Genomic DNA, 26,923 nt, shown 5'->3' on the forward strand with positions numbered 1-26,923 from the left:
CTCTTGATGCACACATATCATTTTCCTTATTAGATTATAAGCTCCACTGATAGTGGGATCAATGTTTATGTTAACTTATCAAATATCAGTATCAAACACTACAACTCACACATTGTAAATATTAAATAACAATTGTGAAACATATTCTGATAGTCTTCATTGTTAAATGAGCAAATGTGATGGGCATAATAATGTGAGGGGCAGTATAAAAATGCAATAAAGCATTATACCCAAATAGCCTTTAGCAGACAGGAATAGCAAAGTGCAAAGAAAAGGATGTGGTATCAAAGCCAGAGGACTTGAGTTTAAATCCTGATTCTGCCATGTACTGGTTTTAGGAAAATCACTTTTGACTCTAGGAGTTTCAGTTTTCTCATATGCAAAATGGGACTAAAAATAATTCCATCCTTACAGTTACTGTAGAAAATGAGAATACTGTAAAAATTGTAAAAAGGTATATAAGAGGCCTTCACTATTCATCACTTATAAGATACTAACTGCTTATTCTATTTCTTATACCTCAAAGGTCTAATCTCATTTCATCAAAAGATCACCAGGTAAAATTTTAAAATAAAAACCTTTTCACACCTAATACACGACCATGAACCATATCCAAGAAGCTTCTTTCTCCTACATGGCAATTGATGGCTATCAGTTATTCATATACTTATAGAATCATCATCTTTGGATTTCTGATGCCTGGACTTTGATTTTTAAATCTCTATTGACTCTATTTACTTACTTTCTCCTCCCCCATCCCCTGCCTACCTCCACATTCCTTTTACATTTATATTCTTGGAGGACTTCTTTTTCTCATTATTCCTTATTTGAACAACTTTTTTCATATGAAGCAAATCTGTGATTTTATCAATTCTGGGAGATATTTTGTTTTATGAGTCTAGAATTTCAACATGAAATAATGCAGCCCAAACCTTTCTAGTTAAAGAACAGTTCAATTAAACTTTCACTTCCTTCCTCAGTATTTGTTCATCAGTATCTTAAATGTATTTTTTGTTCGTTTTTTTGTTTGCTTTTTTGTTTTTTTGAGACAGAGTCTCGCTCTGTCGCCCAGGCTGGAGTGCAGTGGCGCGATCTCGGCTTACTGCAAGCTCCGCCTCCCGGGTTCACGCCATTCTCCTGCCTCAACCTCCCGCGTAGCTGGGACTACAGGCGCCCGCCACCGCGCGCGGCTAATTATTTTTGTATTTTTAGTAGAGATGGGGTTTCACCATGTTAGCCAGGATGGTCTCAATCTTCTGACCTTGTGATCCGCCCAAATCGGCCTCCCAAAGTGCTGGGATTACAGGCGTGAGCCACCGCGCCCTGCCTTAAATGTATTTTTAAAACAGTATAGAAAAGTACTTCAATTCTTGAGAGGTCAAAACTTTAAAATCGCATTATTTCCTATATTTTACAGCTAAAACCAATAGATGGCGCTCCACCATCACGGATAATTTCAAAGCAGCACGTTGCCTATTCACTTTGAAAAACACTGAGCACATCATTACAGAGTTCACACACTGAAATGCAAACCTGGCAGATGACCCATGGACTGAATCAAGGAGTTTATTAACAAAGCAATTTAATTTTAAAACTTCAACTGTGGGTGATCTATGTATACCTTAATTTCCTGTCATTCACTCTTCTATGCAAATACAGAGTGCGACTTCTATAAAAAACAAACCTTTCTTGTCACGTATTAGTGAGCAAGGTGTCTATATAACAGGGATGCACGTGACACAAGAAAAGGCAATTCGAAGAGTGGGGGAAGCTGCGGTTGTCCCTGCGGAGCTGGCCCGGCGGCGCGGACCCTCACCTGATGAGGGCACCCGCACGAGGAAGGCGGAGATAAAGAGGAGGATGGCGGCCCGAGAGAGCAGGGAGCCGGCGGCCCGGGTCCGCCGCCTGCCCCGCCGCGCCGGGCCGAGGGCCGAGGCCTCCATCCACACGCCGCCGTCGCTGCCCACCGTCCGCGCGGAAGGTCGTTAAGCGACGCGCCTCCACCTGCAGCCGGAAGTTGGCGGGCGGAGGACCGGAACGACGGACCTGATGGACGTGCTCCCACTTCCGCCGGGATGGTAGACTTGGGGGTCCGCCTGTGTCTCCACATAGCTGGTGGGGCCTGCACTCGCCTGCTTTGCTGTGCGGCCCCCAGGCCTTCAGGACAACACCGCCACGCAGGGCATCCTCAAGAACATAAGTGATTTGTCCAAGATCCTAGAGCTGAGAGAGCATCGTTGGGCCTCAAAGCCAGTGCTTTTACCTTTGCAAAGGGTTTGTGATCAGAGGGAAGGCCCTTTTTGTAAGCCAGGTGGTAGATGTGGGACCCAGTTTCGAACAACCAATAGTGAGAATGTATGAGTTAAGACGTGTAGAGCCCTCAGTGGATTGCTTTGATCTAGTAATGTCAGCAGCTAGTATTTTATGGATGTGTGGAACTTAATTGGGAGATAAATGCAATACACGTGGGAATTAAAGGTAAGTAAGGCCTTCAGCCTCAGAAAGAAGCTTGATGGAAGGACAGAGGAAACAACCATAGATGAAGTTTACTTTCTAAAATATACTGGAAAATCATCTTATAGTATGACCTAAATTCAGCAAAACATACAAAACCATCTATCCTGTGTGGGAGACCAGAATATACCTTCTCAAATATGAAGGATTGCTGCCCTGAAGACAAGAACCAGCGGAAGCAGGAGAGCTGTCCACCTTCCCTCTTTTTACCTAGAAGCAAGACATAGATTTAGAAAGACAAAAGGTATCCTGCCCTGCTCCTTTACCAGGGAGAATAAAGGTTAACCACTGAAGACAGCTTCAGACCCTCATTAGCCTTGAAATGATACCAGAGGAATTAATATTAGCTTTTTTTTTTAACCATCTTTTGTCTGCTATTTGTTTGCTTAGCCCCAGTTACTGCCTATAGAGACTCAGAGTCGTTTTCCTTTGTCACATCTCTAAAAATTTCCTAGTCTTTGTTGAAGATGCTATACAAGCTGGAATTCAAAGATGCTTCTTTGAGAACTACTCTTTCTCTGGGTGTTCCTCATATATAAATGAAATATATTAATGAACTTCTGTTTTTCTCTTGTTAATCTGTCTCTTGTAAAGGATTCATTCTAAGTACAAAGTTATGGGGATTATTTTTTCCCATACACAGCCTAAGAGGCCATTTATAGCCAGAACTTGTTTTAGAGAAATTGAAAGAAACTCATGCCTCTACTTTTCTGCTGCTGGAAGGATTTACTTAATGGGAGCAGAGCTGTGATAGAAATAAAGCAGTTGGTGCAAATACACTGAAGAATGAAGTTTGAGCAACTAAATATAGAATGCCTAATTACAAATGAGTTATCACTTTTGATATGAAGAAATGAGTGATCATGGGTGGGCTAAAAACTGTCACTTGATATACTATGATCTGACAGGGATTTAAGACTGACAGTCTAACCACCTAATTTAATCTCCTCACTTGTTTAATAATATATCTCAAAATTGTGAAGACTTTCAGTGGGGCATAGGCATTCTGATTATACCAAGCATATCACCCTTGACAGTTGGCCGGATTAATGATTATGTGCCTTACTCTTCAAAGCTAGAATCTTGCCTGTTGTAACATTTTTGCTGCAGTAAGGATGATGTGAACTTTTACCCCAAATTTTAATACTTGGATTTCCTCTTATAGTAGTTCATGCAAGATGAAATTATTCAGGTAAAAGAACTTTTAAGTGAACCAATATATTAGTGATTTAAATGATATTGTGTGTGTAGACAGTTAACTGACACCCATTGTGGTTTCCTAAAATGAATTTAAAACTCTTACTGTTCTTACTCTGGACACCATGGTAAATTTAAGGGAAGTAAAGATAATTTAGGGTATGTAAATATGTACCTGTACTTTCATTATAATTTTCTGTTTTTCTTAAAAATTAGATATACTGGGGCTGGGCGCGGTGGCTCACGCATGTAATCCCAGCACTTTGGGAGGCTGAGATGGGCAGATCACAAGGTCAGGAGATCAAGACCATCCTGGCTAACACGGTGAAGCCAGTCTCTACTAAAAATACAAAAAATTAGCCAGGCATGGTGGTAGGCGCCTGTAGTCCCAGCTGCGCAGGAGGCTAAGGCAGGAGAATGGCATCAACCCAGGAGGCGGAGCTTGCAGTGAGCCAAGATCGTGCCACTGCAGTCCAGCTTGGGCAACATAGTGAGACTCCGTCTCAAAAAAAAAAAAAAATTAGATATACCAATTTAACTTTAGTATTGTTTGTATTTTGCAGTGCATTTATATTTACATTTATTTAGATAGCAAGTGTTATATCTATAAATACTTAATTGTAGTCACATATATACTTTTGGGAAATATATTGTCACTGAATTAACTGCTTTATTTACCCTCCTTAAATATATTTTATACCCATAAATACCAACTTATGGAAGATTTTAAAATAAGTAAATGAACACAGCTTTCCTGAGCACCGGGGAGAAAAGTATCATGGAAATATTAGTACCAAGGCTATTTTTGTTTTTCTTTTTTTTTTTTTTTTTTTTTTAAGACGGAGTCTCGCTCTGTCGCCCAGGCTGGAGTGCAGTGGCCGGATCTTGGCTCACTGCAAGCTCCGCCTCCCGGGTTCACGCCATTCTCCTGCCTCAGCCTCCGGAGTAGCTGGGACTACAGGCGCCCGCCACCTCGCCTGGCTAGTTTTTTGTATTTTTTAGTAGAGATGGGGTTTCACCGTGTTAGCCAGGATGGTCTCGATCTCCTGACCTCGTGATCCACCCGTCTCGGCCTCCCAAAGTGCTGGGATTACAGGCGTGAGCCACCACGCCCGGCCTTGTTTTTCTTAAGAATTAAATTATGATGTACATAATAAATCGTTCAATGTGTTAAGAGTTCTAGCCGTTGCCAAGCAACAAGGGCTCTGCTTTTCTCTCCTTCTGTCCTGTTCCTTCATTGCCCTATTCTTCCTTTGGTGGAGGAAAATATTTACCTTAAAAAGAAAATCAAAATTATCTGCCAACATTTAGAAAGCTGAGTCAATTTTATACTAGTTTAACACCGATCTTGAGTTATTGGAAATAGAGTTTATATAGTTAAAGATAAAGGAATTATCAGAAATACTTTATAGTTATCAAAACTTCTAAAGAGAAAGGCCATGGATGTAGAGATTCAGGACACACCTGGAAAGATAAGTATTTCTAAAAGGTCCATCCTTTCAGGAACTGTTGAGAACATAGATTACCCACACTATTGTGATCTCTTAAGAAAAATGAACATGCCTTTTGTGAAAGGTCTTGAGAACAGACATAACTATGGCAGATTTGAAAAGAAATGCAACCCTGCTTTTCTTAAATTTCACCCTTATCCCCCTTCAGTTTTGCCAGACTATCATTTACATTATCCTTATCCCCCACCATATGGGCCACATTATCCATTATTTCCACTTCGGGATGATGTGACCTTAGGTGATTCCTGTTCAGGGTTTATGAGTCCTGGTGGTGATGCTGATTTAAATCCTGGCATTGGCAGAACCATACCAACCCTAGTGGATTTTAGTGATGTGAAACCTCAACATCGAGTTCCCAGACCAGACACAGGATTTCAAACAACAATAAAAAGGCAAAAAATTCTATCAGAAGAACTGCAACAGAACAGGAAATGGAATTCCAGGGGAGTGCCGGACATTTCTATCAGAGCAAGACTTGGAGGTAAGTGAAGTGACATGAACTTTACATTTTTTAAATACTCGAGGGAAGAGAGTATGGACATAAGATTCAATATTTAGGCAGTTAAATTTACAAAATTACAATGATGTGAAAAAGGTTTTATTTTTAAATTACAGATTATAAGAAAGGAATGATAAACCTTATAAACTTATTTGTAAAAGAAAATTTGTTCTTTAAGAAAAGAATATTCATTAAGTGATTCACACAGATTATATAACATTATTTATTCTAGATATATGGATAAGCTTGTTTTACCACAGGGGAATTTACGTATCACTTTGATAATTTTATAGAATTCTCCTTATCTGTCTCTCTGCTTTGAAAGAATTAATTCACTGATGATTATGAAAGAGTTAGTTTTAAGGATTGAAATAAAATGGGAAAAATTTAAGTACTTGAACATAAACTTTTTGGTTCCAATAAGAACAGAAGCTGAAATGAAGCAAACTGCATAAATAGCTCCACAGCAATGGAGGCAGGATTGATGACTCCTTACTGACATCTGCACCATGTGGTTTCTCTGTAAGAATTCCTGTAAATGGAGTTCTTCTAAATGATAAGAAACACCTCCAAAAGAAAGCCATAGGTACTATTTCCTGTATAAAAGCTGTCTGGCAGACAGGAATGTAAAAAGATCAACATTTTTTAGCTTGTGAAAAGGAAAGGACCAGATGCTATAGGAAGAAGACTTTTAAACATTATTCCAAGAAATGATAGGTTGAAGAAATGATTTAGCAAAGCTAACATAGGGCTAAAATGGTGTTAACAGACTTTGCACCACCAAGTCAGAACCAAGTATGGAGCTCATCTATCCCATGTATTTCACTGCCTGAATCGGTGAAACAGAGGAATTCAGAGAACAGGCTTTATACTCAGACTATCTAGCCTTGAACTCTGGCAAAAAACTAAGTTGCTGTACAACCCAGGGCTAGTTACTATTCTCTTTATGCTTGTGTATCCTCACTTGTAAAACTCACCTAAGAGTAAAACTTCATAAGATGATAGTAAGGGCCATTTTATGTAATTCATGTAAAAATACCTAAAATAAAGAATTAATGTCAGATTGTAAGAAGTCCAAAATTTTCAGTTTCTTCATACATAAATTAGGAATAATAGTACTTCTTTTATACATTTGTAAGAGTCAAATGAATTAACACTTGTAAAGTGCTTAGCAGAATCCCTGAAACCTGATAAAACATTTCATTAATAGTAGCTATTATTATTAGCTATTAAGAGTTTCAAAAAGTAATACCTGCAATTTGGGGACAGAGTTCAATATAATTTGTCCTAGGCTTTCAATGACTTTGTACATCCTGGAAACAATCATTAATTGTAAATGATAAGTACTTTCAGGTTTTAAACCTAAAAACACATTATTTCTAATACATTTTCATAAAGACGGACATTTCAGAATTAATTTCATCACACACCGGTATGCTCTTCAGTGGACTTTCACAAATATCAAAGAAAGATCATAAAATATGATATTGCTGATTTCTTCTTGCCCCATTCCAAACTTGTGTAGACCTTTTACTGAGTTTAGCACTTCCTTTCTTGATCCAGTTGCCTCTTTTTATCATCTACCAATTAACTCTTCTAAACTTATTCTAATTATATTCAAATCCTTTATAGAACTCTGCCTCTCATTGCAGTAGATCATCCAATCTTTGTTATCACAGAAGAAATAGAGCTTGTCTATTGTCACTTCCTTGATTGTCCTCCGCTTTGGCCTCCTGATATCAATATTGATACCACTTTGTATGTCTTTCTTTTTTTAAACCATTGTATTAAGTCACATTGCATGACAAAATGCTAAAGACTGGGTGGCTGAAACAACAGATATTTTTTCTCATAGTTCTAGAGGCTGGGAAGCCAAGAATCAAGGAATCGGTATATTTGATTGCTGGTGAAGACCTTCTTTCTAGTTTATAGAAGGCTTCTTTCTCCCTGCATCCTCAGAGAGTGCTCTAGTCTCCCTTCCTCTACTTAACACTAATGCCATCATGGAGGTCTTACCTTCTTTGCCTCATCTAAAGCTAATTACCTCCCGAAGGCTTCACCTCCAAATAACATCATATTGGGAGTTAGGCTTCAACACACGAATTTGGGGTGATACAGACATTCACCACTACCATTTTTATAGTTAATTAGTATTAAGTAGTATATTCATACTGTGCAAATATCACCACCATCCATCTCTGGGATTCACTTCATCTTGCAAAACTGAAACTCTTTACCCATTAAACAACCCCCTATTTCCCTCCCTGCCAGGAGTTATGGACTCCTGGCAACAACCATTATATCTTCTGTTATCTATGATTTTGACTACTTAAGTTTCCTCACTTAAGTGAAATCACATATTATTTGTCCTTTGTGATTGGCTTATTTCACTTACCATAATGTCCTTCAGGTTCGCCCCTGTTGTAGCATATGTCCAAAATTTCTGTGTGTATGAGGTCTATTTGGCCTATGTTTTATTCAAGTACTCTATGTCCTTATCGATCTCCTGTCTGGATGTTGTATTCATTATTAAAAGTGAGGTACTAAAATATCCTACCATTATTGTATTGCTGTCTATCTCTTCCTGCATTTATGATTCTCTTGACCTTGGTGAACATTTTTTTGTGACAGTTTTCTGTCGGGTACATTATTTAACTCCATTTTATTAGGATTGGTTTCTGAAAATCTATCTTCTTCCTTTGTTTGCAGGATCTTTGCCTGATTCTTCATTTTCCTTGACTGTAGAGGTGTTCGCACATTAGACAAAACAGGCACTTCTTCCATTCTTCATGACCTGGTCTTGAAAATGAGAAGACCTTCACCCTTCAGCCTGGCCAGAGATTTGGGAACCTCTGCCAACTGTTTTCCTTCCCAAGGGAATCTGAGAGATGGGATTTTTGTTCACTTGCTCTATGCTGAGGAGGGGGTGAGCTATGGTGTCTACTAGCCCAAACTCCCATTTCCATTATCCCATAGGCAACTAGACTGTGCCAGATTCATCAAAGTTTCATGATTGGTGAGACAGATACTGTTTTTTGGGGCAACCCCAGAGAAGCTGCGATCCTGAATCAACTCTTGGATCTATGATGACTATCTCTAGATCTAGATCTGTGGCATCTACAAGCCTAGCCTGCTTTCTGCGTCTTCCCCCAGGGGGTTAAACTATGTTGAATTTATCAGAGTTCCAGGACTGGTAAGATAAATCCTAGTTCTTTAGGCAACTACCAAGAAGTTGGGGGGCTGAACACATGAGTGAATCAACCTTTTCTAGGGGCTGAAAGCGAGGATTATTTAAAATCTGCTTACTCTGTGCTGAGCATATGGGAGAGTCTGTGCTATCTACCAGTCCAGAATGCAATCTCTGTTCACTCTTGGATCATTAGATTGTACCAAACCCCTCAGGGCTCCAGGACTGGCAAGACAGAAGCCAGTCCTGGGGGGAGCCCCCTTGGAAAAGTTGGGGTGCTAAACATGGGAACCAATCGAGGGGAGAACATCCTGAGTGAATATGGGAGCTAGGAAATCTCTTCCTGATTGTCTGGTACTGCACCAGGGGCAGGGAATCTGCAAGAGGGTGACTCAAATCTCCATATCAGCTTCAGTGCATCTGTTTTGCATTCTGTCAAGGTGCAGGAGCCTTTCAGTTAGTTTCTGTATTTCTCACAAAGGCAACTTGTTCATGAATTGTTGCCGAATCAGTTTGTTAATTGGGGAGAGGAAGTTCAGAGTTTCCTACTCTGCCATCTTGCTAAGGTCATTCCCCATAAATTTTGTTGTTTAAATTTTCATTTTTCGGCTGAGCGCGGTGGCTCACGCCAGTAAGCCCAGCACTTTGGGAGGCTGAGGCAGGTGGATCACGAGGTCAGGAGATCGAGACCATCCTGGCTAATATGGTGAAACCCCATCTCTACTAAAAATACAAAAAAGTAGCCGGGCGTGGTGGTAAGCGCCAGTATTCCCAGCTACTCAGGAGGCTGAGGCAGGAGAATGGCGTGAACCTGGGAGGCAGAGTTTGCAGTGAGCCGAGATCATGCCACTGCACTCCAGCCTGGGTGACAGAGCGAGATTCTGTCTAAAAAGAAACAAAAATCATTTTTCTCAAGATAATTTCCCATTTCCTTTATGATTTCTTATTTGATCCTTTGTTTCGTGGCATCATGTTTAATTTCTATATATCTGTTAATTTTCCAGTTTCCCTTCTTCTGTTGATTTTTAGTTTCATTTCATTTCGACTGGAAAAGACACTGTATGATTTTAACCTTTTAAATTTATAAAGAAGTGTTTTGTGGCCTAAAATATTTTCTATTCTAGAGAATGTCCCATGTGTGCTTGAGAAAAATGTATATCCTGCTGTTGTTGGGTGAATTGTTCTGTTAGGTCAAATTGTTTTATAGTGTTGTTCAAATTCTCTATTTCCTTATCGATCTTTGTCTGATCATTCTGTTACTGAAAGTGGATATTAAAGTATCCAATAATTATTGTAGCAGTGCCTAGTTTTCTTTTCAATTCTGTCAATGTTTATTTCTTGTATTTTGAATCTCTGATATTAGGTGCATATAAATAAAATAGAGAATAGAAAAACAACATGTACAAACAACTAAACCTAAAGTTGTCCTTTTAAAAATCAACAAACATGATCTACTTTAGCTGTATTAAGAAAGATAACTCAAGTAAGACCATTAACAAAGGGCATTTTAGGTGTTATTAAAACCTATATATAACCAGTAGATGGTAGAAAATACATGAAGAAGAAGACAAAATACATAGAATGGTTCTTGAATTTTTCTGCTATAATAGTTTTTGCATTCCTTAAAAGCACAATATTATGATATTTTACAATAAAAATAACAGGGCCTATGGGAAAATAGGATTCATGGCAGATGCCCTCAAACTCATATCATTTTATAGGTTACACATGAATCCTTCTCACAATAAAAATATGATCATGGTTTAACATTTTAAATTCCTAAGAAGTAAGGAAAATACTATAGTGCTTTCCTTAACAGAAGACTTGACATTTACTTTTTGGTATGAAAGTGATGAAGTGGGATGGTGAGTTATGAAGAAGAGATGAATGGTAGCTCGTCCAAAAGTGATCTTCAGCAATTCACCCTGTTCCTGCATGTGCCTGCCACTCTTGCCAATAAACTCTGTTTACTTCCCATGTTGACATTGGGCCTGGACATTTGACTGGCTTAGGCCAATTATAAGTTAGTAAGCATTGTGCAAATGGAGACTTGATAAGCACTTGCACATTGGGATTAGTCCTCTTCAGAGTCTTCTCTGGGATCTCAGTCACTATCCTGTGAAAGACCAACCTATGCCCACAGAAACAAATACAAGACACTTGCTGGTATGCCCACCTAAACCCCCAGTTAATGGTCAATACCAACTTGCCAGCCGTGTGGGTGAGGCCATTTTTGAACCTTTGCAGCTATTGAAACTGACACCACGTGAAAGAACCACCCCCAACTATCTTCTGAATTCCGGGAGAGAATAAGTGGTTGACTTAAGCCATTAAGTTTCAGAATTGTTTGCTTTTCAAATAGTAGATACTGAAACAGAGTAGAGGAAAGGATATCCTCATACTTAGACTTAAATTTGATGACTCTGAGGTGTAATTCATTGTCCAGAGTCCTTCTAATCTGTCTTAACGTTAGAATTCAAGTTTTATTATTCTCCTAATTTCCTGCTTTTTCAAAGCAGTTGTTTGAATGGCTCCAAATAAGATAGGTACCACAAAATGCCATCCTGTTGCTCTTGGCACAATAGACTTCTAGAGAGTTTTCTTTGTCCGCTGTGTCACAGACAGAATCATCCTCATGGTTCTTAAAACTGAAATTACTATGGGATTCAGCATTCCTTTCCTTCCTTTGCTTTGGCCTCTCACCTCTATGTCTGTATTAGTTTTCTCTTGCTGCTGTAACAAATTGACACAAACTGGAAAGTTTACAGTGAAGCCCATCAATCACAGTTTTGTGGATCAGAAGTCTGGGGAATGTCATCTGGGTCTTCTATTTAGAATCTATGATAATAATAATGCCAAAATTGGCCGGACGCGGCCGTGGCTCATGCCTGTAATCCCAGCACCTTGGGAAGCCGATGCAGGCGGATTATCTGAAGTCAGAAGTTCAAGACCAGTCTGGCCAACATGGTGAAACCCCGTCTCTACTAAAAATACAAAAATGATCTGGCCATGGTGGCATGTGCCTGTAATCCCAGCTACTCAGGAAGCTGAGGTGGGAGAATTGTTTGAACCCAGGAGGTGGAGGTTGCAGTGAGCAGAGATCATGCCACTGCACTCCAGCCTGGGCAACAGATTGAGACTCTGTCTCAAATAAATAAATAAATAAAGCCAAAATCAAGGTGTTATCTTGATTCTTATCTAGAGGGTCTGGGGAAAAATCAACTTCCAAGCACATCCAGATTGTTGCAGAATCCAGTTTCTTCCATCTAAACTGTTTATTTCCTCATACACTGTCAGCCAGGGGACTCTGTCTGCTCCTAGAGGCTACCCATATCCTACTCATGTGATTGCCTCAAGCTTCAAAGTCGACAATGGTGCACTGAGGTCCACTGATACTCTACTCTCTAACTGGCCCTTCTAAACCCACAGACTATCCAGCATCCGCTTGTTCTGTATTCCTCCTCTGCAAATCCCCATTGCAGATTCTGTCCCGAGTTTCTCAGTCAAACATTGACTGAATTATCATCAATCATCATCATTATCATCGTCATGAAAATAGCATTACTACATTAGTACTAAAAATACTAATGATATTACAACTACTAATTGTTAATTAATAAACATGTTGAGCACTTAAACTACATGCCATAGTTCACTTATTTCTTTGTATTCATTAATTATAGTTTTTATAACTCTGGCAATAGTCATTAAAGGTGAGGAAAATGAGGCTCAGATGGGTCAAATAACTCAGGAAGGTCACTCTGGAACCCAAGCAAGTAAGTATATACATACATACATAATATATATACTTGTAAGTATATATTATATGTAATATATAATGTATATACTTGTAAGTATATAAGATCATATATAATATTTATATATACAATATATAATATTAGATAGATGGCATCTGTGATAGAGCTCCACCAGAGTGGCACCCACAGATGACCGTGGAGCTCCTATCCTTCCCTAAGCACCTCTCACAATGCATCTCTCTCTTGCTTCAACATCTCTGTGCTGTCCATCCTGATCTCAAATTTTAACTTTTAAATTTACATTTTGCCAAGTTGGATTAATTCGTGGAACAAAGCTATGAGGTAGAGGACCAAGTCAGAAGCCCCCATGGGATGAGAGAAATGATCTCTATGGAAACTACCAGAGGCACTGCAGTTCACCTATGCTAGTCACCTGCCCAAACCAAAGTAATCAATCTCTCTTATTAAAACCTTTCAAGGGCAATTCATCTGCAGGTTGAGTCCGAGGTTTTCATACCCTGACCTTGGACTATTTCTTTTGCTTATCTTCTACCATTTCCCATCTACCATTTTACAATGTGCTATACCTAACATTTTTTAATTTCTATATACATGAAGAGGCTCTCGCAGAGCAGGACTACCATTCCACATACTGTTTCCCTTCCTGGAACAACTACCCTTCCTCTACTTCTCCTTTTTCATCCAAGTTCTACTTAATTGTCAAGATTAGATCAGGTGTTATCTTTGGGGAGATGTCCCTAAGCCCCGACAACCTGGTTGGACTAGGTATTCTTAAGTATCCTTCCTATGCACCCCCCACAGCACTCTGAGCTCAGCTATTGCTGTATTGCCATACCATATTGAAATTATCTACTTATGTGTTTGTACTTTCCATTTGCTTATGGACACCTCAAAACCAGGAGCCCCTGTTTTTCATCTTTATATAAAAGCTTCCAATTACAGTGTACCAAATATTTTTGAAGGCTGCTTTTTATATTTGTTAGTTTTTTAGGACTTCTGATCTATCATTACATGAATTATCTGCAAAATAACCAGGCTCACCTTGTGTCATCACCATCCCCAACATGTCTGTGTGCACATACATCGATGTATAGTACCAAATAGGTATCTTCCAATAATAAGTAAGAAATAACAAGTGATTCTGCACTATTATAATTAGGCTCACATAGAAATTCCAGAGCTATTCTGTACTCACAGCTAAAAGATCCAGAAAAGTTATTAAATAATCCATTAAAAAATGAATTACAATCACACAGTCTAGCTTCTAACAGTAAATATTTCTGTTGAAAAAGAACTTTTATTGTGTTTTTAACCAAAATCCCATTCACTTGTTTTGTGTTTTCAGGTTGGACAAGCCCGCTGAAGGTTACTCCTTTACAACCTCATCATGAAGGACGCTCAATAAGTCACATATTTACATTTGATGAGGAGGCAACATGTGCAGTAAGATTTTCTTGCTGGGTGTTATTATACAATATATGTAATTAGTTTATTTCATTGTTTGGTTATTAGATATTGTATGCCCTAGACGAATAGCTACTATGTATATAGTTCTTCTTATGTTCCAGGTATTGTGCAGACCCTTGCAGTCAATGTATATTATACATTACCTTGCATCATTCCTACAATACATGGGGGAGGAGTGAGTAGTAGATGCAGCTGGTGCCCATCACAGACTCCCTTCACTGGCAAGTGTGTCTATTCCCAGTAGCAATGAGTGATGACCACTGAAAGGCTAACAGCCACAAGACTACAGGACTGCACCTTCTCATGCTGTCTCTTTCAGATTTTGGTCAATGACTGACCGACTTCTTAGGGCAACAGATAAATGCTACTCTCCAGCTGAGACTGCATTCTCACTAACTTCTTTTCCTTCTCCTATTCTACTGTCTTCACTCCCCTTGGCCTGAGGACATTCCCACAATATATCACTTGAACAACAATCCTGTCTGAATCCCTGCTCCTTAACCAGTAGTGTTGTTATTCTCATATCATTTGAGAAAACAGAAGCCCAATGATGTTGAGTAACTGACTTTTGATAAGACAGATAATAAATATAAAACCAAAATTTTAACGTAAATATTTTTCAGAATTTAAGGAATATATTCTTAATCATCTTCCTGTGTAGATTTTATAGTCTCTAAATTCTTGGCACTTAAATTGAGATACTTAAAGACTCCTAAGACATACACAGAGATATAAAAACATTTTTTTAAAAAGCTTTATTGAGATATATGTCATGCACCATAAAATTCAGTCCCTTAAAGTGTGCAATTCAATGTTCTTCGAATATTCACAGAGTTGTACAACCATCACCACAATCTAATTTTAGATTTTTATTACCTCAAAAAAACCCATATTCATTAGCAGTAAAGGTATGAATACATTGTAAAGAATCAATTTCCATTTCTGTAACTCCTATATGTATTTCTTCTAAAATTCATCTGCCTGGGAATTTACCCATATAGTGCCATGTTGATTTCTTTTTTTCTCACCTTTTCCTTCACAGTAACACTTTCTAGTTTACCACAAAGGGAAATGAGGCATACCTCTCACATATTAACAGCTGTACTACAGTACATGGCCATGAAACAAAGAGCATGAGCCATTTAAAGTACGTGTCCTCAATGCCTCCTTTAACCAGGATGTCACACACATGGTAGGACTTTATGTTTTTCTTTGTCCTACACATTTTTCTTTTATAAGAAAATTATGGTATTAGAAATAGTGGCAATTTTGTCTGTTCTAGGCTATTCTGAATTTAGACAAAATTCATAATGTGATTGCAAGGGTAATGAAAATTTTTATTGATTAGTTTTACTTATTCTATCTTAAAACTATTATCAAAAGATCCATTGGTCCTGTAGGTAAATCCTGTGAGAGCAAATCAAAGTGAACCTTATAAGAAATTGAAGACCTCGTTGCCTTTTTAAAAAAATCTATGCTACAAATTTATGGCAAGATTCCATGCTTTAACTATTTTAAAACTAGAATTCTGAAGTAGGAACTGGTCATGGAAAGGCTTATTAGCATACTTATTTAAATTTAAAATACGTTTAGACTTTTTATAGCAGTGAATAAATCTAGGTATTATTTCCAGTAGTGGAAGCCAAGTAATATGGACCAATATTTCCAATGGCAAAACAACTGGATTAATGTTCCTTTTTTCTAATAAGGTAGAGAGAAATTACTAGGCCAACAAGAGGATAGACGCTCTAAAATTTAAGCCTAGCACTTAGGGCCACTTTGATACTGAAAGAATTTGTAATTTTTGAAGAGGCAACCAAAAGTTTGATTTGAACTTTTGGTGGTCTCATAGGAGTAAAAGATCAGAAGCTGGAATGATCCATGAAAAACACCTATGACTGTGGGCTGAATACTTGGAGGCCTGAATCCTACAAGTAAGGATAGGTTAATAATAGAAAGCACTTGAACAGACAACAGCCTAGCTTAATCCAAGTAAACAAGAAAACTTCCAGTCCTGAACTAGGATGAAGGTGATACTAGACTGCTCTCATTTCCAGAAATCAGACAGAAGTAAACAACATTTTTCTTTGAAGGAAGATATTATCTTATTAAATCTCAAAGTATTTTTATTAAAACTTTATTTATTTATTTATTTATTTATTTATTTATTTATTTATTGAGACAGAGTCTCGCTGGTTTGCCCAGGCTGGAGTGCAGTGGCGCGATCTCGGCTCACTGCAAGCTCCGCCTCCCGGGTTCACGCCATTCTCCTGCCTCAGCCTCCTGAGTAGCTGGGACTACAGGCGCCCACCACGACGCCCGGCTAATTTTTTGTGTTTTTAGTAGAGACGGGGTTTCACCATGTTAGCCAGGATGGTCTCGATCTCCTGATGCTGTTCCACCCGCCTCCGCCTCCCAAAGTGCTGGGATTACAGGCATGAGCCACCATGCCCAGCCAAAAACTTTTAAAGTGTAATGTTCAACACATAATTAACAGTATCCAAACACATAAGGAGAAAGTACACTGTGAGTGAGAATCAGCAGAAATGAAAGAAAACAGAAACACACATTGAGTCCATACATTGCAAATATGCATAAAATGTTCAAGGACAAAAAAAATGAGCTCACAATTTTTGTAAAAAAATTATAAATTACCAAATGGAAATTAGAAGACTGGGGGAGGGGCTGGGCATGGTGTCTCACACCTGTAATCTTAGCACTTTGGGAGGCCAAGGCAGGATCACTTGAGGCCAGGAGTTTGAGACCAGCCTGGCCAACATGGCGAAACCCCATCTCTACTAAAAATACAAATATTACACCAGGCACAGCGGCTCACACCTGTAATCCCAGCACTTTGGGCGGCCAAGATGGGCGGATCACCTGAGGTCAGGAGTTGGAGAGCAGCCTGGCCAACATGGCAAAACCCCATCTCTATTAAAAATACAAAAATTATCTGGGTGTGGTGGCACATGTCTGGGAGGCCAAGGCAGGTAGATCTCCTGAGGTCAGAAGTTCAAAACCAGTCTGGCCAACATGGCAAAACCCCATCTCTATTAAAAATACAACAATTATCCAGGTGTGGTGGCATGTGTCTGTAGTCCCAGCTACTTGGGAAACTAAGGCAGGAGAATCGCTTGAACCCAGGAGGCAGAGGTTGCAGTGAGCCGAGATAGTGCCACTATACTCCACACTCCAGTCTGGATGACAGAGTGAGACTCTGTCTCAACAAGAAAAGAAAGAAAAGAAAGAAAGGAAGGAAGGAAGGGAGGGAGGGAGGGAGGGAGGGAGGGAGGGAGGGAGGGAGGGAGGGAGGGAGGAAGGAAGGAAGGAAGGGAGGAGAAAAGAAAATTGGGGGTAAAAGTAATTCCAGAACTGAAAAATACAATAAACAAAAGAACTTTATAGATGAGTTCAGTAATAGATTGGACACAGTTATAGAGGGAATTGGGGAACTGGTAGATAAATTAGAAGAAACTATGATGAAGCACAAATATACAAAAATATGAAAAATACAGAAGTGAAAGCCACAAAACTAGGAGATATAGGGAGAAAAAAGAACACATGCTTATTTGGAATCCCAAAAGTGTAAGAGAGAAGAAATAGAGCAGAAGCTAAGATACAATTTTTATATCCACTGAATGTTTATTTCTGATAGCTCACTGAGGCATCCCCTCACATTCTCTGCTGTACATTGAGGATGAGTTATGGTTCCAAATAAACAAGCCAAAGGTGAGAGCAACAGAAGCATTCAGCCCCAGCACCAAGAGTAGTGGCAGAAAAAGTCTCAAGTTAAAGGAGGCAAAACATGGAGAACATAAAAATGGAAAAAGGAAAAATCTGAAAGTTCATTTTTCAACATAGATTATGGTAATTCCATTATTTGGAATCTGGACATCAATAGCCATATTTTGTCAGGTCTTGTTAAATATGAAGAAATTCTGGAAACTGAGGCATTGAATGATGCTGATGGTGTTGCAGAATCTTAATGTGGATAATGCTAAAGTTTTATTAGTACATAAAGGAAGTTCTACTTCAATGTGATTACTTTTATCAGTAGAAACTAAGGAACATTTAGAGTTAGAGGTAGAGATTCCAACTGAATCAGATTTCAAGTATAGTAAAGATATCAAAGAGCAAATTTAGTCCCTTCTCTATGAAATAGTAGACACACAACATGTAGAAGACAGCAATAGAGAGAAGATGCACCAGCAAGAAAATAGCCACTCAAAAGTGAAGATAGACAGCAAGGATATTAGGTAGATGATAAATTTGAGTACCTGGAAATGAAAACATTTTATAAAGAAACTGAAGATACATAATGTGTACAAGTGAGTTTGTAGGAATATAATCAGAAAGTGGAAGAGATACTGTATTAGAGAAAAACCTAGATTCCCCTGAAAGATTATGCTGTATTATCATGATATAGCATACCAAGATAATAGTCAACAAACATGTGAACTATAGAAAATATGACATAAATTTCAGATACTGCTAGAGAAGATTTAAACAAAGGTTTAGAAAAAGTAATTGTCCCTTTGATAAAGGGCAATAAAAACTGGTGGATTTCAGACTACGATGACTCAGGCTGATGGGAGTTATTATGAAGAGTGATACTTACATTGATTATACCTACCCTGATATTTTTGTTAGAAATTACTATATTAGTTTCAAACATACTACTTAAGACATAAATTTGTATCTATTTGAAACATGTAGCTAATTAATTAGAAAAAAAGTTAATGACATTATTTAGGGGATTGGATTGTAAAATGCCTCTTCGGACACAAGTAAATTATATGGATTGATGTATAGTACAAAACACTTCTTAGCACATTAGACTGGTCATATCATAGCTGCTGTCATTAGACACCTGTTTAAATTTTAGAAAACTAACATAAATTACTAGCACTTAATTTCAGGCTTGTTTTGCCTCTGGCTGATTAAGCACCCTCACACCAGTAGCTTTAGTATTGCACTATGTTTTTAAAATAAAAGTGAATAAGGCCTCCCCATTAAGATTGATTTATGATATATAAAATGTTGTCAGGGCCTACTTGTTTACAAAATGTGAACCATTTTCACTGGAATTTACCTATTTATGGCTCAGAAATAGTTTTATGTTGAAAATATTTTTATTTTAGAAAAGGAGATAAACATAACTTCATTCATGAAATAAATATTAGCCTAAAGAATAATAATAAATGTTTTCCTTTAAGTGTCAGAGGCAGCATTTCATCAAGTTAACACAGTATTTATTTATTTATTTATTTATTTATTTATTTATTTATTTATGACAGTGTCTTGTTCTGTCACCCCAGCTGGAGTTCAGTGGCATGATCTCAGCTTACTACAACCTCTGCCTCCTGGGTTCAAGCAATTCTCATGCTTCATCTTCCCAAGTAGCTGGGATTACAGGCATGTGCCACTACGCCTGATTATTTTTTGTACTTTTAGTAGAGACAGGTTTCACCATGTTGGCCTGGTTGTTCTCGAATTCCAGACCTCAAGTGATCCTCCCGCCTTGGCCTCCCAAAGTGCGGGATTACAGGTATGAGCCACCGTGCCAGGCCAACACTGTTTTAAAATAAGGTAATTGTTTTGGTTACTAGGGTCAGAATCAAAGAGATTTTTTTTTTATTATAGCTACCTCAAATTGCAATTTAATAATTTCTACGTATGTAGAATAACCCAAAATAATAAAATAAGCTGTAATTTTTCTGATGTGATATTACGGATAGATACGGCATTGATATTGTTGATACAACATTGACATTAATTTGAATAATGTTAATTTATATTCTCAGATTTAGAACACTATTACTTTTATAAAGCAATACTTTTTATAAGAATCTCAGGAATAAAAGGACTGGTGAATAAATAAAGTAAGTTATACTGGATTTTTCGGTACACAATCATTCAAAAAATTCTGGGAATTGAGGATCAATTCTGCTGTAGTCAATTTGAATATTTTGTAATTCCAAATCTGAATAAATAAAGCTTGTATTTAATCATGTAGAAACATGAAAAAAATTAATAAATTTTTTAAAAATGTAAAATTTCTTCATTTAATATTATTTGAGTGCAGTAAAATACAGAAGAATTTAAAAAGTAAAGACCTAATCAACCAGAGAAAAACTTCATAAAACCAAAATCAGTGATAATATCTTAAAAGCAGCCAGAGGTAGGGGAAAAAACACAGATTACCTTCAAAGGCTTGACAGATCTTTTCTACATAGCAATAATAGATTACAGCAGGAGTTCTAACATATATATTTATATTTATTATATATTTAATATATAATATATTCATATTTAATATGTTGTATATAGTTTATATATTATATATTGTATATTTATATATATGATATATAGTTTTACATATTATATTATATACTATATGTTATATTTATATATTTGTATATGATACATTAGATTTATATATTTGATATATAATATGCTTATATTTATATATAATATTTACCACTTTTACATTTCATATATTATATACTTATATTTATATATAATATATACTACATATTATATAAATATATTATATGTGTAGACATCATATATTATCTATAATATATACATTATATGTTATCTATAATATATACATCATATATTATATTAAATATTATATATAAATATGTTATACGTTATGTGATATAGATTATAATGTATAGTTATAACTAATATGATATCTAACATGCATAATATAATATATAATCATGTTATTATATATTATAATATATAATTAGATATATATTACTATGTATTATTACATAATATGATTATATATAAAAACATAAGCTAATATATAATATGTAAAATATATATTTATAATATGAAAATCATCAACTAATATATAATAAATATATATGTAATATCTTTATCATATATAAAATGTATATTATATATTTATATATGATATATGATAACATTATATTATCATATATATGATACATATATATATTGAAATGGTGTCATTGTCTGGGGTAGTACCCGAGGTTTGTTGTTCCATGGCCATGGAAAATTAACACACACCAGAGTGAGGACAAGGTGGTTGTTTAATAGACAAAAGAAAGAAAAGAGCTCTCTGTGCAGAGAGGGGTCCTGGAGAAAATGGGTTCCTACTTCCGCAGTGAAAAAAGCTTGAGGAGATGGTGTCTGATTTACATAGGGCACACAAAATTGGCTGAACCAGATGTGCCATTTGCATAGCACATGAGAATCTGGCCACTGCCACCCTAATCTTATTATGTAGATGGGTTTTCTACCTGACTGGCGCCTTGTTGCTTGCTTTTTACTGTATGCGTGGTGACAAAGAAAAGGGAAGATGGAGCCTCCATGTTGAATATACCTGGCTTCCAGGTAGCCCTTCCCTATCAACATAGCTGTCGGCATTCACACATGCAAGCTTCGAGCTTGCTTATCTATGTTTGCAGCTGGATTTTTCAGGCTGATCTTTGTTAGAAAATAAATTATTTGGGTGCTGCTTTTTGTTAAAAGGGAAACCCTGCCAAAGACTCTGTTGCCCTTACTATCTGATTAAACAATTTGTTTCTAGTTCCTGTATCAACATGACATTGTATTTTCCTACACTGACAGAGAAAGCAACATTAAATAAAAATATTGCAAACCACACAAAATCCACAAAATGAATAGAAGAAAATAAAATAAATCTATTCAAAATTCAACCAACTGTAATGAAACAAAAAACAAGAATCAAAACAATCTAGTGAAGACAGTTACTCCCACATCAACTATTTAGCAGTAAATGAAACATTGTACTACAACACTCCAAACTGAATTACATATTTTCAAATAAGTCTTTGAGATTATAAAGGTCTGCCTTCATACAGAACTCCAAAAATTAAATACAAATAAAATAATCAGTGACAAAAAATAATAAAAATTGATCTTGGAATAATAATTAAATGGTGCAAAGGAAAAACAGAAAAAAACAAAAATGTAATAAAAGACATTGAATAAAAAATGAAAAACATCCAAGAGAATGAACATGAGATAAAGAATATTTGAAAGTGTTAAAGATAAGGTGGTTGAAGTGGAAGATAAACAAAGAAGAAACAATATACATATAATTGGAGTTCCTGAAGAACAAAAACCAAACAGTGGAACAGAATGTGTTAAACCATGGTTTCTGGACCTTGGCATGGTCAGAATTTTGGGCTTCATAATTCTTTGCTGAAGGAGACTATCCTGTGCAATGTAGGATGATTAGCAGCACCCCTGACCTCACCCACTAGATGCCAGTAGCACCCTTCCCAGGTGAATGAAAAGCTAAAAAATGAACAGCAAAGTAAATCAAAAGAAAGCATGGAAAGAAAAATAAAAAATGATAAGCAAAGTAATGAATAAATTAAAGAAGATGAAGTAACAGGCACTCAAGCTACTTTTCTGCTTTAGCCAAATAGAAAACTGGAAAAATTGTAAAAAAAAAAAAAAAAAAAAAAAAAAAAAAAAAAAAAAAAAAAAAAATCATTTCCAGACACTGGCCAAAGGCACTTAAAGACTGAGATCTCTAAAGAAGGGAAACTAACAATGTGAGCCCTACAATTACACCAGCTTGCTTCCTGGGGTGGGCAGTTTTTAAGCCACAGTCCAGGAAAGTGAAACCCAAACATAGCTTTACATTCCTGTTGGATTGAAGAGAGAGATTAGAGTTCTGAGAAGCCAAGGAATGGAGAATTTGCAGGGTAAGATGACAGAAAAGAGGGAGTTATGAGGATGTGGAGGAGCAGTGGGGCTTTGGAAATATGCAGAAGAGATAGCTCGGGTCTTTGGGTACTGATCTGTGTATACAAAAGAAGGAACTACTAAAGCTAAGGAAAAACCCACTGTAAAGAAATGGGCGTAAGCTTTCCCTGAAACTCAAACAGGGCAGGGAACATTTTATGTCCCCACAAACTAGAATAAAACACTTTATAGTACATAGGTACATCAGGTCAGATCTTCAAAAGGATATTACCTTTGTAGTTAGGCTTAACTAGTTCAACTTTAAAGATTGCTCTGGACTTTCTCAAATTTTAAAAGCACCCGACTGACTCCAATTACTTTATTTGCTGGAAAAAAATCCAAAACTTAAGAATAAAACAACTTCCAGCAACCAACCAACAACTTAAAGTCCAAAATAAGTTATCAGTTTAAAAAATAAAATGAAACTACTTTTCATGCAAAGAAGCAGAAAAATATTGCCCATAGGGGAAAAATCAGTCAATAATAACAGTCCTATGAGTGATAGACGTAAAGGACCAAGCAACTATTGTATTCAAACAGCTATTACAAATCTGTTTCATATGTTCAGACCATAGAGACAATCATAACCATGATAACAAGGGATGATGTGAAGATGCAAACAGACTTCTAGACATGAAAAATACATCTGAAGTAAAAGATAAGTTGGTAGTTTTAAGAACAGAGCAGATCTTGCATGATGAAAGATCAGTAAAAATAAAGACATAGCAACATAAACTATTCAAGATGAAAAGAGAGAAAATAAAGCTTCAAAATAAAGCATTAGTTGCTGTGGAACAGTATCTAGTAAGACGTCTAACATACATGCATTGGAGTCTCAGAATAAAAGTGAGTTGAAAAAAAAGGTTGGTGACACAATGACACAAATTGTTCCTAACTGATAAAAATTATAAATCTGAAGACACAAAATGTTCAACAAATTTCAATCTGTATAAAAATGTTTTAAAATTATGCCCAAAACACATCAATGACGTTACTGAAAAACAGCGATAAAAATAAAATCTTAAAAACAACTAGAGAAAAGATATTTACAAAGAAACACATGTAAGAATGACTTCTGGCTTTTTGTCAGTTTGTGCAAGCCAGAAGAAAATAAATGCATATATTTTAAGTAACAAGAATAAATAAAAAGAAACTAAGAAGATATTAACTAACAATAAAAATATTTAAAATTAGAGGCAAAATAGAAACATTTTATAAAACATTTTTATAAAAACAAAGCTGAAAGTAGACCTGAAGGAATTTCTTTAGACAGAAGAAAATAATGTATATGAAAATTCAAGTTTACACAATGAAATAAATTGAGGTTAACAGAAATGGTAAACATATGGGTAAATATAAAATACTATTTTTCATCTTGGAGTTCTTTAAAGTATCACTGTTTAAAGCAACAATAATAGTAATGTGTTTCAGGTTTATAGCATATAAAAAAGTAAATTGTGTGACAGTAGTATAAGGGACAACAAAGAAAATGAGCATATGCTGTTTAAACTTTTTTGCACTATTTTTGGAATGATATATTATTATCCTGTAAACCCTGGAGTTAAAGATGTATATTGTAAAATATCTATACTATAAATCCTAGAGAGATAGCAACAACAGAAAAGAAAAAAAAATTGTAAAGCATACGTAGTAAGCTAATAGAAGATAAAATGAAATTTTAAAATTAAAAAAATTCTTAACTAACTCAAAAGAAAGTAACACAAAAGAAAAATAGAGTACATAAAACAAATAGAAAAAAAAAACAGATTTAAACCAAATTATGTCCACTGTTAAACAGAATTTAATATAGTGAACTTAAAAGTCACAAATTGTTAATTGGATAAAAAATTAAGACCTCGCTGGGTGCAGTGGCTCATGCCTGTAATTCCAGAACTTTGGGAGGCTGAGGCGGGCGGATCACCTGAGCTCAGGAGTTCGAGACCAGCCTGACTAACATGGTAAAACCCTGTCTCTACTAAAAATACAAAAATTAGCCAGATGTAGTGGCGGGCGCCTGTAATCCCAGCTACTCAGGAGGCTGAGGCAGGAGAATCGCTTGAACCTGGGAAGCAGAGGTTTCAGTGAGCTGAGATCACACCATTGCACTCCAGCCTGGGCGACAAAAAAAAAAAAAAAAAGAAAAAATTAAGACCCTGCTATATGCTGACCACAAGAAAACCATGTGAAATATAAATAGAAGTTTAAGGTGAGATGTAAAAATGTATATAATTCAAAAACTAGTCAAATTAATGCAGAATTAACTGTAATAATATTAGACAAAGTGAATTTCAGAACAAGAAATTTTACTAAGGAGTCAGATATTTTACAATAAGAAAGGGATCAATCCATAAAATGAACATAAAATATATTTAAAATGTATATCACCTAATAACAGAACTCAAAATACTTGAAGCAAAAACTGATAGAACTGAAAGGCAGATTTACAGTTAGTAGATACTTCAAAACTCTGTTCTCAGCAGTTTATAGGAAAGGTAGACAGAAAAAACAGAGGGATATGGAACATATGAAAAACGTTAATCAGCTAACTTGATCTAATTAATATAAATAACAATGGCACACAGAACATTCACTGAGATAAATTATATTCTGGAATATCAAACAAATCAAATGAAATCGAAAGACCTGAAATTATAGAAAGATGTTCTCTGATAGGAACAAAATTAAACTAGAACTCAATAATAAAAGATGCCTGGTAAAAAATAAAAGCATATATGCACATTTAAAATATGGCAATATACAAATGGTTAATACATCATTATAAAGTTAGGTTTATTTCAGGTATGTAAGGTTTGCTTAATTTTGGAAAATGGGTAAATGTGATTCATTGTATTAACTGATTAAAATACAAGTCATTTACTCATCTCAAGATATGAAAAAAATATTTGATAAATAGGATTGAAATTATCCTTAAATTAATAATGGAAGTCTGTGAAAAGGTAAATCAAACAATATTAAACAGTGAAATGTTGAAAGCCTCCCCTCTGTAGTCAGTCTCAAGCAAGTATGTCCTCTTTCACATCCTCTTTTCTCCTCCTCCCTTCACCTAAGCACTGAAGTTCTTAGCCAGCCCAATCAAGCAAACGTAAAAATGGTATACAAATTGGAGGTGACTAAACAACACGGTTATTCTTGATAATATGATTATGTATGTAAAAATCCAACTAAATATGTAGTTAAATTACTTTTCATTTTATTTTACCTTTATTTTATTTTTAAGACAGAGTCTTGCTTTGTCACCCAGGCTGGAGTGCAGTGGCATGATCACAGCTCACTGCAGCCTCAATCTCCTGAGCTCAAGCCATCATCCTGCCTCAGCCCCCCAGGTAGCTGGGACTACAAGCATGCACCACTATGCCCAGCTAATTTTTGTATTTTTTGTGGAGACAGGGTCTCCCCATGTTGCCCAAGCTGGTCTGGAACTCCTGAGCTCAGGCAATCTGCCACTGACTCCAGCCTATACAGTTAAATTACTACGATATAAAGAAACTGAAGAAGGTTTTCAGAAATAAACATTATCAGAAATGCATTTATTATATTCTAAATATCAGCAAGAAACAGAAAGTTTTAAAACATTTAATCTATCACTTAAAATTGTATCAAAAACTATTCACTGTTGAGTAATAAATCTATGAAACTATATTCAAGAATCCTATGGCAAAACTAGTAAATGTGTTGAGAGAAAATCTAAAACCTAAACAGACAGGGAAATATGCTATTCTCTGGACTGGAAACTTAAAATGTTTAAAAAGTTTAGAGCTTCCTAACAGTTACAATGCCATCTAAATCAATATTCTACCTGTATTTTTGTGGGATTTTGAAAAGTTCTTTAAAAAATAGATACATAAAAACAAAGAGTCAGAAATAACTAAGACTATTCTTAAGTAGAGGGGAGAAATTCAATACCCTTTTATGGCAACTTGCTGACCTCATAAGGGTCACAATGTTTTAATGGAAAAACTTCTGTTTTTAAGAAAAAACTGTTCACTTGGTA

The 26,923-nt window shown here is 36.2% G+C and overlaps 2 protein-coding genes across 10 annotated transcripts in view; one reads left to right on the forward strand and one right to left on the reverse strand.

Annotated features, from left to right (window-relative positions):
* ZPB (zona pellucida binding protein) overlaps positions 1-1,997 on the reverse strand; it is a 149,222-nt gene extending 147,225 nt beyond the window's left edge. For 2 of the 8 annotated variants that reach the window (XM_011759390.2, XM_011759389.2), the window contains exon 1: positions 1,817-1,995. In XM_011759390.2, the coding sequence (XP_011757692.2) occupies positions 1,817-1,943 (127 nt within the window). In that variant the 5' untranslated portion in view covers positions 1,944-1,995. The other 6 variants (XM_011759391.3, XM_011759392.3, XM_011759388.2 and 3 more) reach the window with 6 other exon arrangements.
* A 2,895-nt stretch (positions 1,998-4,892) lies between these two features.
* Positions 4,893-26,923, forward strand: part of SPMIP7 (sperm microtubule inner protein 7) — a 64,889-nt gene continuing 42,858 nt past the window's right edge. Inside the window, exons 1-2 of one of the 2 annotated variants that reach the window (XR_011622372.1) lie at positions 4,893-5,703; positions 14,033-14,130. Coding sequence is in view for 1 of the 2 variants with exons in the window: in XM_011759386.3 (XP_011757688.1) it covers positions 5,151-5,703; positions 14,033-14,130 (651 nt within the window). In the remaining variant the exon portion in view is untranslated. The remainder of the gene's footprint in view (positions 5,704-14,032; positions 14,131-26,923) is intronic. The other variant, XM_011759386.3, reaches the window with a different exon arrangement.

The sequence above is a fragment of the Macaca nemestrina genome, chromosome 4 (assembly GCF_043159975.1).
Source record: "Macaca nemestrina isolate mMacNem1 chromosome 4, mMacNem.hap1, whole genome shotgun sequence".
NCBI lineage: Eukaryota > Metazoa > Chordata > Mammalia > Primates > Cercopithecidae > Macaca > Macaca nemestrina.